The 18,890-nt window shown below is 31.6% G+C and overlaps 2 protein-coding genes across 3 annotated transcripts; one reads left to right on the top strand and one right to left on the bottom strand.

Moving 5' to 3' along the window:
• The first annotated feature begins 2,056 nt into the window (after nt 1–2,056).
• Nucleotides 2,057–4,478, top strand: LOC120154366 (trihelix transcription factor GT-2-like). 2 transcript variants are annotated; one of them, XM_039166142.1, is made up of 3 exons: nt 2,063–2,556; nt 2,921–3,598; nt 3,641–4,478. In XM_039166142.1, exons 1-3 carry the CDS (start codon nt 2,213–2,215, stop codon nt 4,251–4,253), a joined length of 1,635 nt encoding a protein of 544 aa, XP_039022073.1. In that variant the 5' UTR covers nt 2,063–2,212; the 3' UTR covers nt 4,254–4,478. The 2 variants fall into 2 exon arrangements, with proteins under 2 accessions (XP_039022072.1, XP_039022073.1); XM_039166141.1 differs by having other exon boundaries at nt 2,057–2,556; nt 2,921–4,478.
• A 6,713-nt stretch (nt 4,479–11,191) lies between these two features.
• Nucleotides 11,192–13,381, bottom strand: LOC120154367 (trihelix transcription factor GT-2-like). The gene is made up of 2 exons (XM_039166143.1): nt 13,114–13,381; nt 11,192–12,645 (listed from the first exon to the last, which is right to left on the bottom strand). Exons 1-2 carry the CDS (start codon nt 13,344–13,346, stop codon nt 11,304–11,306), a joined length of 1,575 nt encoding a protein of 524 aa, XP_039022074.1. The 5' UTR covers nt 13,347–13,381; the 3' UTR covers nt 11,192–11,303.
• Nucleotides 13,382–18,890: the final 5,509 nt, after the last annotated feature.

An 18,890-nucleotide genomic window follows, 5' to 3' on the forward strand; every position in this document is an offset into this window, starting at 1 on the left:
ACAGTTACATGTTATCACAAGGCAACATATTTATATCATTTCTGAATGAGGAGCTGGGATCAAAGTAACAATGGACTCTTTGGATCCAATATGGAAACCCCCATAGGTCTAACATCATCTCTGTATCCGACATATTGATGCAAACTATCATGGAAGATATAAGAAGAATGATGAACGACAATTAATTATACGCATGGGTATGTTACAATTTTCACAATTTTATTTTTCACTCATTTTCATTATTTTATACTAACTACTTCATTTCGCTTAGGTTACGAACTCTCACCTCAAACATTTGAGTTTATGATTCAAGAACTGTGAGGAAATATGAACATGGACATGATTACATTAGTGAAATCAACAAAGAAAAGTGGACATACACATACGATAATGGATATCGATATGGATATATGATAACCAATTTGGTTGAGATAATCAATTCAACCTTAAAGGGGGCCCGTCATTTACCAGTAATTGTTTTTGCTAAAATGAAGTATTATCGTTTGGGTCAATTTTTCCAAGCTCGAGGGACAAGATCTTATTTGGAATACAAAATGGTTATGTTTATCACCCACGATTAGTAGCAGACCTGCAACAAAAGGTTGCAGCATCAAACAACACATCTGTAATAAGTTTTTCTCGCACCTAATAATTATTTTTGTCACAGAATGCCACGACCTATGCAAGGGATTGAATCTAACTCTTTCATAGTTAATCTATGAGATAGATGTTATGATTGTGGGTTTTTTCAAGCTTTGAAGTATCCATGCTCTCATGTCATATCAGTTTTCTCATTTTCTAGTCAAGACTATAAGCGTTTTGTGGATCCCGTATACCAACTTTCACAAGTATTCAAGGTATAAGAATATGAGTTTCCCCCATAGGTAATGACAAAAACCCAAATGAGGTTCAGACTTAGCTTTTAATTATACCAGATATAGACTTATTAAAGGAGTCAAGTCGTCTAAAATCCACTCGAATTCATTGTGATATGGATATTCGAGAGACATCAAGAAAAAACTTAAGATGTAACCATTGCAGAAACCCTGACCACAATAGGAGAAATTATTTATCTCTTTCATCATCACGTAATCGTTAACCACCACTCATGTAATCATATTCTCTAATGTTTCAACTTATGTTATTTCATTTTATTTTAGTTTCAATTAATGTGATTTTCAGCTTGTTTATTTTACAAGATGACCCTTTCGTATATCTATATATTTTTTCCAATTAAATGTTTAACGTTTATTTCTTACAATCTAACATGCAATCAACTTTAACCCTAAACCCTACTTTAAAAACACAAATATTCTAACATACAATCAATTTTAGCCTTAAACTTCTTTAAAAACCCTATACCCTACTTTAAAAACACAAACATTCTAACATACAATCTATTTTAACCTTAAACTTCTTTAAAAACCTTAAATCATACAAATATAACACCCTAAACCACTAAAAACTCTTAAAAACAATTACAAAACCCTAAAATTACTTTAACATAAAATCCTAAACATAAAACCGATGGGCATGGGAGGTTTGTTCCCTACAATGCGCCATTCAAGGGAGTCGCGTTCCCTAGGATACGCCATTCATAAAACCCATGGAAGGTGTGTTTCATGCGACACGCCTTCCCTCCATTCGGGTGAGGCACATCTCTTGTCGTGCGCCTCCTCCTTTCTCCTGAAAAATGTGTTAGATCAGAAAATAATTAAGAAAGAGTGTTTGATAGGTAGTATTTTTTTAATAGGTTGATTTTTTGTGTGTCAAAAAACACAATAATTACTAGAGAAACAAATTAAAAAAATGATAATTTAATATATGATGTATACTTTAAAAAATATATGTAAAATGTTTAATACCCATGCCACTCTGTACTTTTTTTCTTTTACAAACTGACGTTTAAAAAATAAAATAAAAAATATTGAGATTGACAATAAGATCCCACAAACAAAAATAAATTACTAATAAATTAACCATATACAAATTACAAACCCATCTTCTTTGAATAAAATAATTCGCCAATTTCTCTTCTCTGTTCATAGAGATAGGATCATTGGAATAGAGACATACAAAGTTAAAAATATTTAAATTTTTATTTTTTTCCATTTATTCATTGAAAGCTGCAAGTAAATCGCAAGCTCTTGCCAACGGGGGTGCCAAAGAAGTGAAGGAAAGGAAGAAAGTTGTCGTATCTACAAGATCATATATGCTGGGTGGTGGAGAGACAATTGCTACTGTTATTGGGAGCGGCGGCGAAAACACTGATGGAAACGTCCCCGCCGCGGTTTCCGTGGTTAGCAGCGGTGGAGCTCGTGATGGAAGCAGTGAAGGCAGAGGTTTTGGGGTAGCGGGCAACATGTTTGGCTCCAACGGCAATAATAGCTATTCGGGCGATGATGAGAGAGTTAGGGTTCAGGAAGGTGAGAGTTTTTTCGGCGGCAACCGGTGGCCGAGGCAAGAAACTTTGGCACTCTTGAAGATAAGGTCGGACATGGATGTTACTTTTCGTGACGCCAGCGTCAAGGGTCCATTATGGGAAGAGGTTTCCAGGTGATTATTATTTTGATAATTTAAAGGAAATTTGAAGTTGGTTAAAGTATAACGAGCGGAGATCTGTGTTGTCGAATTATATTCTTTTGAAGTTGAGAGAATTTAAGCATCTTCAATGCCCATATGATTAAGATATTTGGATACTTGGGGGTATGGGATTTGTTATCGATTCTGACATTTTGCTTCTCCCAATATTTTCTCAGGGAATCTTAAGCTGGATTTTGCTCATAAATTAAGCATCTTCTATTAAAATTTTATTTTCTGAATTAGATTTAAATTTCATTTCATGGTTTATTTTATGTGCAAATCAGTGTTTGGGTTTGTTTTATTGGGTTATATAGTTTTTCTCTAATGTCGATATCAGGAAACTAGCAGAGCTTAGGTATCATCGAAGTGCCAAAAAATGCAAGGAGAAATTCGAGAACCTTTTCAAGTATCACAAGAGAACCAAAGATGGCCGAACTGGTAAATCAGATGGCAAGGCTTATCGTTTCTCTGATCAACTTCTAGCCCTCGAAACCCAATTTTCCGTTCAGTCCCCAGCAAAAGCGCCGCCGCAACTGAAGCCTCAAGCTCAGCCTCTGACGACAATGGCAGTGGCTAATAATCCTGCGACTCAGCCTAATAATGTCACTGTTCCATCAGCAACAACATTACTCCCCAGTTTGACTCAAAACATTGTACCGACAAGTGCAAACCCTAACGTCTCCTCAGATCTGATGTTGGATTCAACCTCCTCATCCACCTCGTCGGATTTAGAATCGGAAGGTCGGAGGAGGAAGAGGAAGCGGAAGTGGACGGCCTTTTTCGAGAGGCTAATGAAGCAGGTGGTCCAAGAGCAGGAGGAGATGCAGAAGAAATTCTTGGAAGCATTAGAGAAACGCGAGCAAGAAAGAATGGTCCGTGAAGATGCTAGGCGAACCCAAGAGATAGCCAGAATCAACAGAGAACGCGAATTGTTAGCCCAAGAAAGATCAATAGCAGCAGCAAAGGATGCAGCTCTAATGGCGTTCTTGCAAAAATTATCCGACCAACAAAATCCGGGGCAGACACAAAACAATTCCCCGCCGCCTCAGCAACCGCAACCACCTGTAACAGCGGCGGCACCAGCAGCAGCACCTGCTCCACAGCCTGCACCACTACCACCGCAAGAGATACCAAAGGCGGAAAATGGGGATCAAAGTTACACACGGATCAGCTCATCATCGAGATGGCCTAAAGAGGAGGTTCAAGCATTGATTGAGGTAAGGAGTACGCTGGACAATAAATACCACGACAGTGGTCCAAAAGGACCATTATGGGAGGAGATATCAGGTGCGATGAAAAGGCTGGGTTACAATCGCAACGCCAAACGATGCAAAGAGAAATGGGAGAACATAAACAAGTACTTCAAGAAGGTAAAAGATAACCAGAAGAAAAGGGTGGAGGATTCCAAAACATGTCCCTACTTTCACCAACTTGATGCCTTATACAGAGAAAAGAACAAACACGACAGCTCCTCCAATCAATCAAAACCCGATAACTCAGTCCCTTTGAGAGTACGCCCCGAGCAGCAATGGCCCCCTCCTCCTCCTCGTGATCACACAATGGAAGACTTGGAAAGCGATCAGCACCAAGACGAGGAAGAGGGCGAAGATGAAGTGGGTGAGTATGAAATGGTAGCCGGCGGACCGGTTTCCATGGGCTCGTGTGAATGATGTCAATGTCAAAAGCAAAACCAATTGTCATACGAAACGGCGCATGTTTAAAGGCGAGTACACTCATTGGTGGGGTTGTAGCATATAGATATAGACAGTGGAATTTTACATGTTCGTTTTCATTATTATTTATTTTTGGGGCTAAATAAATAGGTTGAGAGGAGATGTACATCACCGGAATAGAGGTTCAAAATCTCATTCCACATGGAAAAGAAAGGGACCTGTGCTGTGTTTTTGTTTGTAAATGTTAGAAATGATACTTGTTCTCTACCATATTTGTTATTCCGCTTTCCAGTTTTCACACTTAAGAAGGGTTTTCAATGCAAATGGTGGTGGTGCATAACAGGGATGGATAGAAGCGGGTTAGGTGGAGGCGTTTCTCAATATTTTACTGACCATTTACTTTTATGATAATACAAATTTATAAGTTTTTCTTTTGTCTTTTAACATAAAATTATGTTTATCTCTGTAATTAAAAAATGATGACTTGATAGAAATAAAGTCAGAATTCTAGTTCAATGAGACAAAATATAATTAACAATAAAAAATAAATAAAAAAATCAAAATAAATTAAAATTTAAAGGTCTAAATGAATATTTATTCTTATATATTTTTTAATGATAAAACAATTAAGGGGCTCCCAAAACAATGAATAGTTTGGTCCTATGATTTGATTCTGATATAAATAAAGTTTAGACAACAATTCATTGCATAATCTCAATAATAAAAGGAAAATATTAGGGTATGTTTGCTTATAAAAAATATAAACTATTTTTATTTTCTTAGAATATAGAAAACGTTAAAGAAAATGTGTTTGGCTGTAAAATGAAAAAAATGATTTCTGAAAAATGAAAATATGGAAACAATGTTTTCACTATTTTCATTAAAATTGTTTTGAAAATTCAAAAAATAGGAAACACTGTATCTAGATATTTAACTTATCTTACATGGATTCAGATCCTTCTAACAATATTTTTTTGACTTAATGGTATCAAAAACCCTCAAACTTTTTTTATACTCAATATGGTCCTTAAATTGAATTTTTTAATAATTCAATTTTGTAATATTTTTATATTTATGTATTGAATATCTTAATAATTATTTATATTTTATATTTTAATAATTTCTTATTTTTAAAAAAATTAAATAAGTTCTCAAATTTTCTAGAAAATAAATAATACCCTTGCATTTAGCCAAAAAAAATCAATTAAATCGATATATCACACCAGCATCCATCGTATATTGTCACAACAACGTCACGAATGATCACATTAATATTATAGATTACCATATAAACTTTGTGAACTGTTATATAAGCGTCGTGACAATCAATGTTTGATCCTGTTGATCAAAGGTTAGATTGATTTTTCTCAGATTAAGGGTCACATTTGTGCAAAAAAAATCAAAGACTACATTAGTTTTTCTTCAAAACTTTAAGAGCCTTAAATTTTAATTAAATATATATTTTTATTTTAATGACACTTTTGTATGTTTTGTTGATAATAATATTTTTGTGTATTTTTTAAATTAATTAATGTCCAATATGTATTAACATTATATTCTTGTTATAAACTAAAATATTTTTTATGAAATTATTTATCAATTTTATTATTTTATATTTGTATAACACGTGTTCAACTTATGTAATGAAAATATTTAATAATTATATTTTAATTTAATTATTTAATAACTATTTGTCACCTCTATTTTTAAAAATTAGATACCAAATATATTTTTACTATTTTTATTTTTAAATTCAACTTTTCATTTATATTAACCGAACATGGTTTTAATTTTCAAAAAAAATAAAAATGAAAATGAAAACTATTTTCTGAAAACAAAAATAAAAACCCAAAAATATTTTTCATAATCAAACGAATAATTATTTTCTTTGGAGATCTTGAATTTTTAATAAGTTAAAAAAATATTTAAGCATACTATTTTCTAAGTATATAAGATAATTAAAAAAAAAACACTCAGACATGGAGCACAATCACAACCTTTTTGCAGTGACTATTTTCACAGAATATCACATGCAGTGTCATGGAACCTCTTTCCACTTGAAGTGGAATCTTCCGTCCTTGTTAACCCAAACACCTAATAAACTATTACTTTATTTGATCATTTTTTTAAATTAAAACTAAAGTTGACCGGTAAATTCATAATAAATAAGGTAAAGTACATGAATGAATCATCTCTCAATTATAAAATTTTGTTTTATTAAAAATTTTAATTATTAAAAGTTATAAAACACTTCTTCGATTATAGAATGTTATTTTGTTAAGTCCTTTAACTATTGAAAGTTATAAAATGGTCATCAAACTATTCATTATATTCAAACTCGTCATTTTCCATTAAAAATTAACGATTGTCAAAGATGAACATTAACATGATGGCTAGATATAATAGTCGTTTGAGATTTTGAGATAAAATTTTATCACATCGCGGTCAACAAGTTAACATTCAGCTCAGAATATCTTCAATTTTTTATTTAAAAAGGACAAGTTTAGAATATAATGAATAGTCACGTAATCATTTTATAACTTTAATAGTCAAATGACTCAACAAGATACTACTTTATAGTTGAAAGATCATTTTGTAATTTTTAATAATCGAGAGATTTAATCAAGCCGTACCTATAATCAGGGACTAATTTATATATTTTACCCTAATAAAACCAATGTTATTTTTTTAGTTTGTGGTATTCTTTATATCGTTTCGGAATAATCTCCCTTCAATGTTTTTTCCTAAAAATAATACACATTTATTAAACTATTAATTTTGGTCTATTTTAATAATTAAACTTTAAATTTTTAAACTATCATAATATTTTGTTTTTGTTTCATTTTAATACATCCCGTTAAAACTTAATGGTACTCCATTTTTATGAGTAAATTATATCATTCATTCCTCAACTATCTTATCACTTCTATTTTCGTACTAAAGTTTAAAAATTTTCAATTTAACTACTCAACTTTCAAATTGCTCCTATTTTAATCACTGTAATTTATTTTATTAAATTTTTTATGACATGACATTTTTATTATTATTTTATGAATATATAATTAAAAATTAAAAAAATTGAAAGTTAGACTGATTAAATTAGTAGTGATTTGAAAATTAAGTAACTAAATTTTAAAAAAATTAAACTTTAGTGACTAAAATAGGATTGAGAAGATAGTTTAGTGACAAATTATGTAATTTACTCATTAAAAAAGTTGTCCCTTACAAATCATCCGTTAAATTTTTAACGGTAAGGTACTAAAGCGAAATGAAAACTAAATATTAGGTATGATTTTGAAAACATTAAAAGTTTAGATACTAAAATAGATAAAAACTAGTAGTTTAAGTACTAAACACTTAATTTAGTCAAAACAATATTTAATTTCATAAAGATTTCATAGGTTCAGGTTGTTTGCTTGCAGTTGTGATTCATGAACTGAACAAAAATCATGGTTCCATCATCCATGCTTGAATCTCTTGGTTTATGCTTGGAAACACAACTGGTAGTTTTCTTTTTTAAATAATTTAAAGTAATGGTACGATAATATATATTTATAATTTTTTAAATTATTAATAATGTGTACTTAATTTAAAGATATCATTATTTAAACTCAAAATATTTAAAAAATAATATTTCTTTTAATAAATTTAAGACAACTGACATTTTAAAAATGCATTAAAAACAAACCATCCATTTTTCTTTTATTTTAGTAAATTCTCTTTTATGTATTAAGTATGATGTCCTGTTATGTTTTAACACAGAAAATTCTTTTTTAAAAAATACAATTACTTATCATTTTGTCATTAAGAATTACAAAATATAATTTATATGTTTTTTACTGATCTATGATAATTATAAGTGGTAATATATATTCTATATACACTTTATCAATACCGGCAAGGGTCCAATTTTTTTTATTTTTTAAAATTTAATATAAAAATAATTTTTAAAAGATTAAATTAACATCTTTTTAAAATAATATTAACATCTTTAGACAAAAATTCACATCCATTAATCATTTTCATCCACTTAAAAAAATTCTTCATGTAATTTCTAAATTTGACACCTCAATGAATTTTCTTTAAATTTGACACCTAAAATAATCTTTCTAGCTCCGTCCCTCCTTAACCACTTGACAATAGAAGCTCAAATTTTTTACAACCTTTGGTGCTCAAACCTATAATCCTTAAAAATAACAATCATCTCTTTAGCCAATAAGATGGTATGATTCATACACATAATTGATGTGCTTTAATTATACGTAATTCAATAGAATTTATTAATTATAATATAATTAAAAAATAATTTATTCAACAATATTTAATGAGCACACGGATAATTTTATTATAAGTAAGAGAATGAAATTTATATAAGAATCAATGTAAAATTTTATGTTAGAAGATAATATAATTATCTTCGAATCCTTTAATCCATCATTGATTGCCTATAAAACGGCGTGAGAATTAATTAGAGTGAAGGATGGGGATTTAGAATTATGTAAATGTTTCAACTTTTCTAAGGGGGATAATGAGACATTTGATTGAGTTTGTGGATATAGTTTTATTATTAGTTGAAATCAATACAATGGCAATTATGTCATACATTATTATTGACGATCCTAGTGTAGGGCCCAAATTAGGTTTAGGGTTTAGCCATGTTATACAGGGGTCCCTCTGCCAAGGGCTCTAGACCCCTGACAAGCTAGTTATTACAGCGCTCCCCCTTTTCTATTATAGTCGGTGAATGCAAACATAATGTAATCAAATTGTATGGTTCAAAATTACTAGAGAAATAAAAATGTCAATTAAATTTATAATCAACTATAATTAGAGATTAATGGCATGATTTATTTTAACAAACTTCAGAATTAACTTTTGAATTACGATTACGATTTCAAATTTTAAAAAGAACATAAATGTTTTTTTTTATCAAATTTAAGAACATAAATTGAACCTATAATTTATACATAATAAAAGAACTAATCATAGAATTTAATTTTTTATATATATTTTTTTAGATGGATGTTTTCCTTTATATAAAGAAATACCAATAATTACAAATGAAAAATCCTAGTTTCTTGCTCTGTTTTCTTGCATCGCTTTTCTTCTACATTTTTTTACAGTACTTTATCTAGGGATGAATATTGGTCGGGTTTTCGGTCAACTCGGTCCAAAAATTTTATATTTCTATCTGAAACCTGACTCGATGCGAGTTTAGAGTAATTCCACTCGACTTGAACCCCGCCCCAATTTTTTAAAAAAACTCGATTCCGAATCGACCCGAAATAATATAAAATTATTAATTTTATTTAATAAATAGAGATTTAATTGAAAAACTAATATAAAGAGAGGTATTCCTACAATTATCTCCAAATATATATTGTATTTTTATATTAATTTTAGAGTTGGGTCGAGTCAGATTTTTTTCATTATAAACCCGAACCTATTCCCTAAAAACCCAATCCAAACCCGAAACCTTTTAAAAATTTGATCCAATCAAATTTGATCGAATCAAAACCAGTCGAGTTAAGGTGTTGTGCCATCTCTAATTTTATCGTCGGATGCGTTAATTTTGGATATCCCATACAGGATGATTTAAAATCCGTCTATCTCATTGAGCACATGATTATTTCATAGTATTTTATGACATAGTTTTACTACATTCATAGTTGTATAGATTTGATGAGAGTGAAATATACTAGAGTATTTAAAATAAATATTATTTTGTAATAATTTTAATATCAAAAAAATATTTAAATTATTAAACAAATAGATGAAAATCACATATAATTCAAGTTTAAAAACTCAAAAAGAAATTGTCTCTATTGTAGCTAGGATGGGCATGGGTCGGGTTTCAGTCAATCCGACCTGACTAGAAAATTTTACATCGATCATTCACCTGACCGACCCGACCGAAAAAATATATGCCCTCCACCCGACCCGATTTTTTGAGATAAAATCCGAACTTGATCCGACCCGAGATAATAAAAAATATTATTGAAAAAAATAATATATAGAGGGGTATTATTGTAATTACCTAAATATATAAGGTAAAATTATTTTTTTCGGGTCGGGTCGGGTATTTTTTACCCTAAATCCAAATCCGACCCAAACCCAGTCCGAACATCACCTTTAAAAAATCTGACCAGACCCGACCCAAACTCAAACCCGATCATTAAAAAAAATAAAACCCGATCGAATCAGATCGGAACATGTCGGATTCGGGTCGCATTCCCATCCCTAATTGTAGCCTGCCTTCATCGGATAATAAAATTACAATTAGCCAAAGGGAAAATAGAAAATGTTTGTGAAAGTTTTTTTCCGAAGCTTTAATTTGTTGAATGAAAGGATGACATAAGCCATTAATTATTGCAATAATTAGTCACACATGCAAATGAAAAAGCTGTAGCAAAACAAAGAAAATAATTAGAAGCTTTTATAGCAATACATATTTTGGCAAATGTTATTCCACTTCTCATGGATTATTTTAATTTCTTTTTCTGTGGAAACTGGAGAACAAAGCAGTAAAAGCCTCATTTGCAGCAATTATAACAGAAAGAAAGATACAGCACTCACTTCCTTTTCTCCTTTAAATAAATTAATAATATTATAAAGAAAATTCTATTCCACTATCACATTACAAACAACCGATTGGCTTTTATTCTTTTTTATACAGTGTATAAGCTCCCCTACCCCACCGTATACTCTTTTCCCATTAATATATTTATTTCGCTAACAAATAATAAATTATAAAAGAAAAAAAGGAAAACAATTTAGCCCCACAACATATAAAATTAAAAATTACACCCCATGTGCATGTGCTGTCGATCCAAGTCATCCCCACCAGTTCCTGCTGAATATAAACTCACTTTTCCCCCTCTTCAGACCAACTGGATTTTCACTTCTCAGTCAAAACAAATCATGTTTTAATGATCATGTATTTATATATTTATTACCACAGTAAATATAGTACTATAGTAAAACAACCTTTGTCAGTGATGATGCCTCCAGTTGATGTCATCTTTGATTAGTTTCCTTTGTTGTCTCTCACTCGCCGCCACTGCCGATTCGAGCAGTTTTCGCTACTAACTCGAAATCATTCCCTTCGTATTCATCCTCGGAATCCCCGTCGTCATCGTTATCTTGAATCTGATCCGGGGTTTCCTTGTCAGCTTCTTCTTCCATCAGCGCCGCCGCCGCCGCCTGGCGGCTAAATTCTTGCTGCGGCGGCCATTGCTGTTCCGGTCGTACCATTAGTGGTGCCATCGTGCTGCTGTCTGGCTTACCTAACTTCTCTTTGTAAAGTGCATCCAGCTGGTGGAAATATGGGCATGTCTTGGAATCTTCAGGCCTCGCCTTGTTGTTTTCTTTTACTTTCTTGTAGTATTTGTTGATGTTTTCCCATTTCTCTTTGCATCTCTTTGCGCTCCGATTATATCCCAGATTTCTCATGGCGGATGAGATCTCTTCCCACAGAGGACCCTTTGGCCCGTTTTCTTGATACTTAGTGTCCAGATTGGTTCTAAGCTTTATAAGAGCCTCGATTTCAGCTTTTGGCCATCGTGAAGGACTTGGTGAAAGTGAAACTGGAACCACGTTATTATGATTATCACTCCCACCATTATGGAAATTTAAGGCTTGTGGTTTCGGCTGATGCAAAGGAGGCGGCAGCAATGGTGTTGATATCGGCGCCGTCGGAAGAGGTGGTTGGGATGGAGGATTCTCTTGTTGGAGTTGAGATTGCACTTGCACCGTATTCGGTACTTGCTGTGCCGATATCTTTTGCAAGAATGCAAGCACTGCAGCATCTTTGGCCGCGGCCTTGGATCTTTCCTGGACTAAAATCTCATGTTCTTTATTGATCCGTGTCATTTCTTGAATCCTCCAAGCTTCTTCTCGAGCCATCCTTTGCTGCTCGCACTTCTCAACGGCCTGCAAGAACTTGTTCTGCAACTCCTCTTGTTTCACGATCACCTCCTTAGTCAGCCTCTTGAAAAACTCCTTCCATTTCCTCTTCTTCCCGCCGCTTCCCTGATACGAATCGTCGTGGGACGTGGTCGAAGACGAGGTCGAAGTCGAGAAAATATTCGACGACAGATTAAAAACACAAGGATTCGTAGAGTGCATAGGAACCGCCATCGATGGTGCAGTGGTGTTGTTGGTTTGAGGTGCATTCACCATGGGCTTGGAAGGTGATAATGATTGGAGTGAATGAATATTATTACTATTTTGAAAGGCTTCTAATTGATCGAAGAAACGATAAGTCTTGGTCTTGCCATCCGCCTTGCTTGTTCGGCCATCTTTGGTCCTCTTGTGGTACTTGTAAACATTCTCGAATTTCTCTTTGCATTTCTTGGCACTTCGATTATATCCAAGCTCAGCTAGTTTCCTGTTAACAACAGCTTCTGTTTACTATTTTCGCAAATTCGGCAATGGAATAGAATATGCGGCATTAATAAAAGAGAAAAACAACACCACAAGAAAGTAAAAACCTAAGCAGCTAAGCTCACATGGGAAACTCACAACCCATGTTGGAAGTATGTGTAGACATTTATTAGGCTGAATTGGACAAAAAGCTAAAATAAACCATAATTATCACCATCTGGGCTTTTTTTATGTTAAGTTTGAAATGCAGAATTCAATTCCCAGTTTGTAAAACACTGAATTCCACGAAACTGAATTACGCTTTCTCGGATTCCGAGGAATATGATCAATACTTCAGATGAAGCTATGAACTGTAAATATTATCTTAAAAGAGAAACCTAAACTCAGCTTGAAAATCAAAATCAAGTGATCTGCATGCCAACGGATAGCTTAAATTCTACATCCAATAGAAGAAAAAAGAATCAAAGCTCACCTGGAAATCTCTTCCCACAATGGACCTTTGAGAGTAGAGTCCCGGAAAACGGAATCCATGTCGGAACGTATCTTCAACAAAGCTAAAGTCTCTGGCCTCGGCCATCGATTTCCTCCGAAACTCCGGTCACCTTCATCAACCCTACCTTTATATTCTTCACCTTCACTTCCGTCATGGATTACGGCCACCTTCGCCGCTTCGGCGGAACCTAGTACCATACTCGAATCCCCCATCACAGGACTCTCCCTTAGCAAATACAGCACCAAAAAAGGAAAGAAAATAAATGAAGGAAATGGTACAAGAAGCGCTAGGTGAATATTATCAAAGGGTTTTATGTAAGATAGATGTACGGTGAATTTATTTCTTTTAATTTTTTTTGGGTGTTGATCTGTCATTCTCAACCCCTCAATAAATAAAAATAAAATTAAAATTAAAAGCAATTTGCAAACCACAACCTTTTTCTTTTCTTTTCTGTTCTAATGTTTAACTTATGTTTTCTCTCTCTTCTGCTGGTGAAAATAATTCAAAAGATGATGTGATTATTTTAATTTTTATTTAAAATTTAAATTATATAAGTTCATTTATTTTTATTTAAATTTTAAGTTCGAATCAAATTTAAATATATAAATATTTTTAAAATAAAATAAAATAATTTCAATCTTTAACCGTATAATTTGATTATTTTATGATTCGACGTTTAGTTTTAATGTTTCTTCAATTCATCTCTAAGTCAAATTTAAACAATAGGTTTTTAATCAATGTACAATGCTTTTTTAATTTTTAATTTTATTTTTAACAATAAGTTCTTTTTTCTTAATATAGTCACATAATTTTATATCTTATTTAATTTGATCATTTAATTATAATATTTTTTCTAAATTCCTTCTTCTCATCAATTTTTTGATCTTTTCATACTTTCATTAAAATTTTATCTTTAAATTTATTTTTTAGGGAAAATTTATAAATATATTATATAATTTTAAAAGACCTTTAATTTTTAAATGACATACTAATTAATACTTATACATGTAAAAAGGAATATAAATATTTATACGCCGTCTATGATTAGAGGAAAATATTTAACTTAGAACCGGTTAGTATTTTATTATTATAAATTTCTATTTAAATTTGAACAAAAAAATTGAAAATAAACATATTTAATCTGACTAGATTAAAATTCTATAAATTTAACTCAATTTTAAAATTTTAAATAAATTTAAATAAAAGATAATACTGATAAAATTGAATTTATTAATTTTAATAAACTCAAATTGATCTTATACTCGTATACTCTAATGGTTACTTGGGGTTTTATGGCAAAAAGATGAGAGAGAGAGAGAGAGAGAGAGAGAGAGAGAGAGAGAGAGAGAGAGAGGGAGGGAGGGAGGGAGGGGGAGGAGAGAGAGAGAGAGAGAGAAAAAAAAAAGAGAAGGAGGGAGGGAGAGGGAGAGAGAGGGACGGAGGGACGGAGAGAGAGGGAGAGAGAGAGAGGGAGAGAGAAGGAGAGAGAGGGAGAGAGAGGGAGAGGGAAAGAGAGGGAGAGAGAGAGGGAAAGAGAGGGAGAGGGAGAGGGAGAGGGAGAGAGAGAGAGAGTGAAATTATAAAAAAAATAGGAAAATACATTTGTATTAACTTTAAATATTAGAAATAGTAACGGGAAATATATTAACAATAATGACTACTGCTGTAGATAGTGACAATGGGGAAAATAAGTTGGGGAAAAGGCATGTAGGTCAGCTTTGTTTTTTGGGACGTTTTGGAATTAAGTGGCCGTTGCTACACCTATTACCGAAATTACCAATAACTCCTTACATGTATACCTTGTTAGTTGTTAAATGTCTTTTCGTGTATTTGTGAATTTTTTTATATTATATTTGTCATTCTTTTCTTATTTTGTAGATTATATAATTTTTCAATATAATAGTTTGTGTTCCAAAAATTTATTAAATTTTTATAATTACATCGTTTTTGTATGCTTTTAATACTAATATTTTTAATTGATATTTTTGTATGATGAACAATTATTTCTGGAATTGTCAACTAGCTTATGCGATTAAAGTAATATTCCAGAGTTTTAAATTCAATTTTCAATTTGAGTAAGCCTTATATTTATCACTTGCAAATAACGAAATCATTTGGTAATTTTATCTCAAAATCATTCAAAAAAATTATTATTTATCAAAATAACATCTTTAAATAATATTTATCAAAATTCATTCTTTTCGTACAACATGATAATAAGATGCGTTTTATAGAATGTTTTTTTACCGATGTGGCAATCCCACTCAACAAATATGTTTTGTACAAGACACACCTTATGTTGATCTAGCTGACCACTTGGAAAGCGCTTCCTCTAGAACGCGCTTTAAGCTAACCTGGTAAAGGTACTTCTTACAAAATGTGCCTTCGTTAGGGTTTTTCTCTCTCGCCCTCTCAGTTCCCACTTTTCCCGTTCCTCACCTTTTCCCATCCCCCAACCCTTGTATGCACCCATTCCCCCTTATTAATCACACCAAATAAAAAATAGTTACTTTCTCTCTTATTTTTTTTCTATTGGATTCATAATGTTCGATTCATAGTGTAAGTGTTTGTTTAATAAATGTATTTAAATTTCTACATAATTTTAGTTATTATTATTTTTTAAAAAGTGTGCGGATTAAAAAATAGAAAACATGTTACAATTAGATGAAAGTCACATTTCATCTCATATAACGAATATGGAAAAAATAATTAATTATATTTATTTTTATGTTTTATTGAATATTTTAAATTTAATATATTAATTTTTTTATCAATCAGGGTTTATTTATAACATTAAGATAACCACTTTGACTCGTATTTGGAGGTATTTGACTGATGCTAGATTTGGAAACATATTGCAAATAATTGGAGGTTATAAACTTAAACCCAAACTCATTTATAAACTAATCGAAAGGTGGAGACCAAAGACATACACATTACATCTTCCGTGTAAGGGATGCACCATTACTTTAGAGGATGTTTCAATGCAGTTGAGACTCTCGATAGATGGTTGTGTTCTTACTGATTTGACGAGTGATGATTTGAAAGGTTTGTGCCTTGAGTGTATAAGAATGTCCCTGAATTTGTTTAATGATGGTCAAATCTTGTCAAAGTGACTTTAAATCAATTTTCTTGAGTTAGACGAAAATTATTTTGAAGAGGAGATAAAAGCATTTGTTCGGGTATATATTTTACAAATCATTAGAGGGATCTTTATACCTTATAAATCTCGTAACTAAGTGCATGCCATATGGTTGCATCATTTCGTTACTTTTAAAGAAGCGGACATGTTCAGTTGGAGATCGACAATTTTAGCATTCTCTTTAGACAAATGTGTCGAGTAACAAAATATATCAAAAATAGTATTGGTGGCTCTCTTTCTTTTTGTAATCTTGTGTGTAGTATCACATGTTTTTTTATATCCGATCCAGAACGAGTCATTCATCTTCCCATTCTTTTAAAGATAATTTCAATACTTAATTTATTTATAAATAATTTTTTATTATATACTTAATTAAAACAATTTTTTATATTAAATAGGTGTCCATCAATAAAAAATCCATTGTGATATTTATGATGAATTACAAAATATCATATTATTAATCGAGCAAAAATCAAGTTCAAAGATACACTTTTAATTATTAAATTTTTTATTTAATTGTCGTTATAATTAGAATTTCATTTGAATTTTGATCATAAATATATTTTTTGGAGTTTCAATAAATGCCCTATATGAATGAAGAAATGAGGACTTGCATCTTACCTGACTTGGGTGGTCCATTGGACGTATGACTTGTGATTATGTCTCTTATTTGCTATGTTATTGTCGAGTGACATCCAAGTGATCGTGTGCTTCGTCAGTTTGGTTTCACACAGTTTATTCTGGAAGTACCCGTAAATCTCAATAATATGCATAAACTTGACAGACAAGACAATGGCGTTGATTAGAATGAGAAGTACAACAGGTGGATAGTGATGTGAAAGTACTGGTATGAACATATTTTCATTCGCCATTATATTTTGAAAATTGGCTTCATAGTTTCACCTGAATATATTTCACGATTCAACAAAAATAAGAAGTCGTTCATACTTTTTAATGACGCACGAGAAACGGTATATTCATCATCATTGGAAAATATCAACTGACACAATATCATCGTCCCCTAACTAATCGTGGACGAGGAGTATACACTTCCGGCCTGTCTTCAACAACTCTATTAAACACAACTACATCCACCATCCAGACTGATTTTTGAGTCCTTCAGGTTACATCTCAAACCTGTCGGTTTACATGTCGAGCATGCAGGATTATATTTCAAGCCCTTTGGTTTACCCTCAGAGAGGATATTATACGCTTATAGATATGATGTTTGCTCCTCCACCACCATCACCACCGTTTGTCACTGATGTCATTCTTTTCACAATTTTTGCAGTTCTCAGTAAGCGGTGAGATTGTTGATCATACACCTCCACATTCGTTCTTCCATGGAGGCCTTTTTTCGACATCGGCTCTGACCCAACAAGATGAAGTTAATGTCGATGAAGATGATGAGACTAAAGAGAAAGAGTAACCTAGATGAAGAAATCGTGCTCGAAATAAACAACCACCGCCCCGTAGAACGCATTTACTAGAAGACAACATTAATTTTTATATTATATTTTTTATGTTGTTTAATTGAATGTTATATTTTTAACTTAATATTATGTTTTAATTGAATATTATATATATTTAGTTTTTATAGTATGTTATATATAAATTTTTATGAATATTTAGTCTTTTGTATTATATTATATATGTCTTTCATGTGGCCTGTCAAATTAGTATAAGACGCTTCTTGTAGAACATACTTTTGTTGAGTCAAATACCATGTGTACAAACGCGTCTTATAAAATATGTCTCATTATCACATAGTATAACATTTTGATAAATATTAAAGAAATGATACTATAATAATTTTTTGAATGATTTTTTAGGTAAAATCATTTCGTATTCAATAATTTCATCCAAACCCATTAATTTAAAAATCAAACCTTGCCTCTAGTCCAAATCCATTACTTTAAAAAAATTATGATATCCTAAAATATATAAAATACCTGCCGACAGTTCACTCAGCCTTACCCTCTTTTATGTTTGCATTTTCAGAATTCATTATTTCTAAATATTGGTTTTATAAATTATTTATAACCTTAAATCTCACCACAAACTTCAAACTGAAAATTAATAATTTGGCATTGTTGATTATATTGATCATGATGTTATTGATAGAGAAGCGTCACTCGTTAATAACGATATATATGAATTAAATATCAATTCTGATAATATTGATATATAATAATATTATGTCCAATTAGAAAGAGGTATTATTTTATATGATAAATATTCTATCTGCATCATTTATTAACAAAAATCAATATATTTGAATAATTGGATTTTGTTTTTTTTCCTTAACAATTTGTGTCAATTTCTATATATGAAAACAATTTTTTCTTCTTTGATCTTATTACGATGGCACTGGTTTTGATGCTGGTTGCTGTTAGAATGTTAACGAGTGTATGTGATTATATGTGTGAGAGAATGAGAGTTAGTTGTAGGATGTTAGGATGTTGTTAGAGGAGTTAGTTGCATGCTGTTAAAACAACATGGCGGTTACAGCCAACTCAACAATTCAAGTGTGTATATAACAACAGCTGATGCATTGTAAATATAATCATCGTTTTTCTGGTTTAAATACATTGCTTGCAATTTCAACATGGTA

This window comes from Hibiscus syriacus, unplaced genomic scaffold (genome assembly GCF_006381635.1).
Source record: "Hibiscus syriacus cultivar Baekdansim isolate YM2019G1 unplaced genomic scaffold, ASM638163v2 tig00111128_pilon, whole genome shotgun sequence".
NCBI classification, from domain to species: Eukaryota; Viridiplantae; Streptophyta; class Magnoliopsida; order Malvales; family Malvaceae; genus Hibiscus; species Hibiscus syriacus.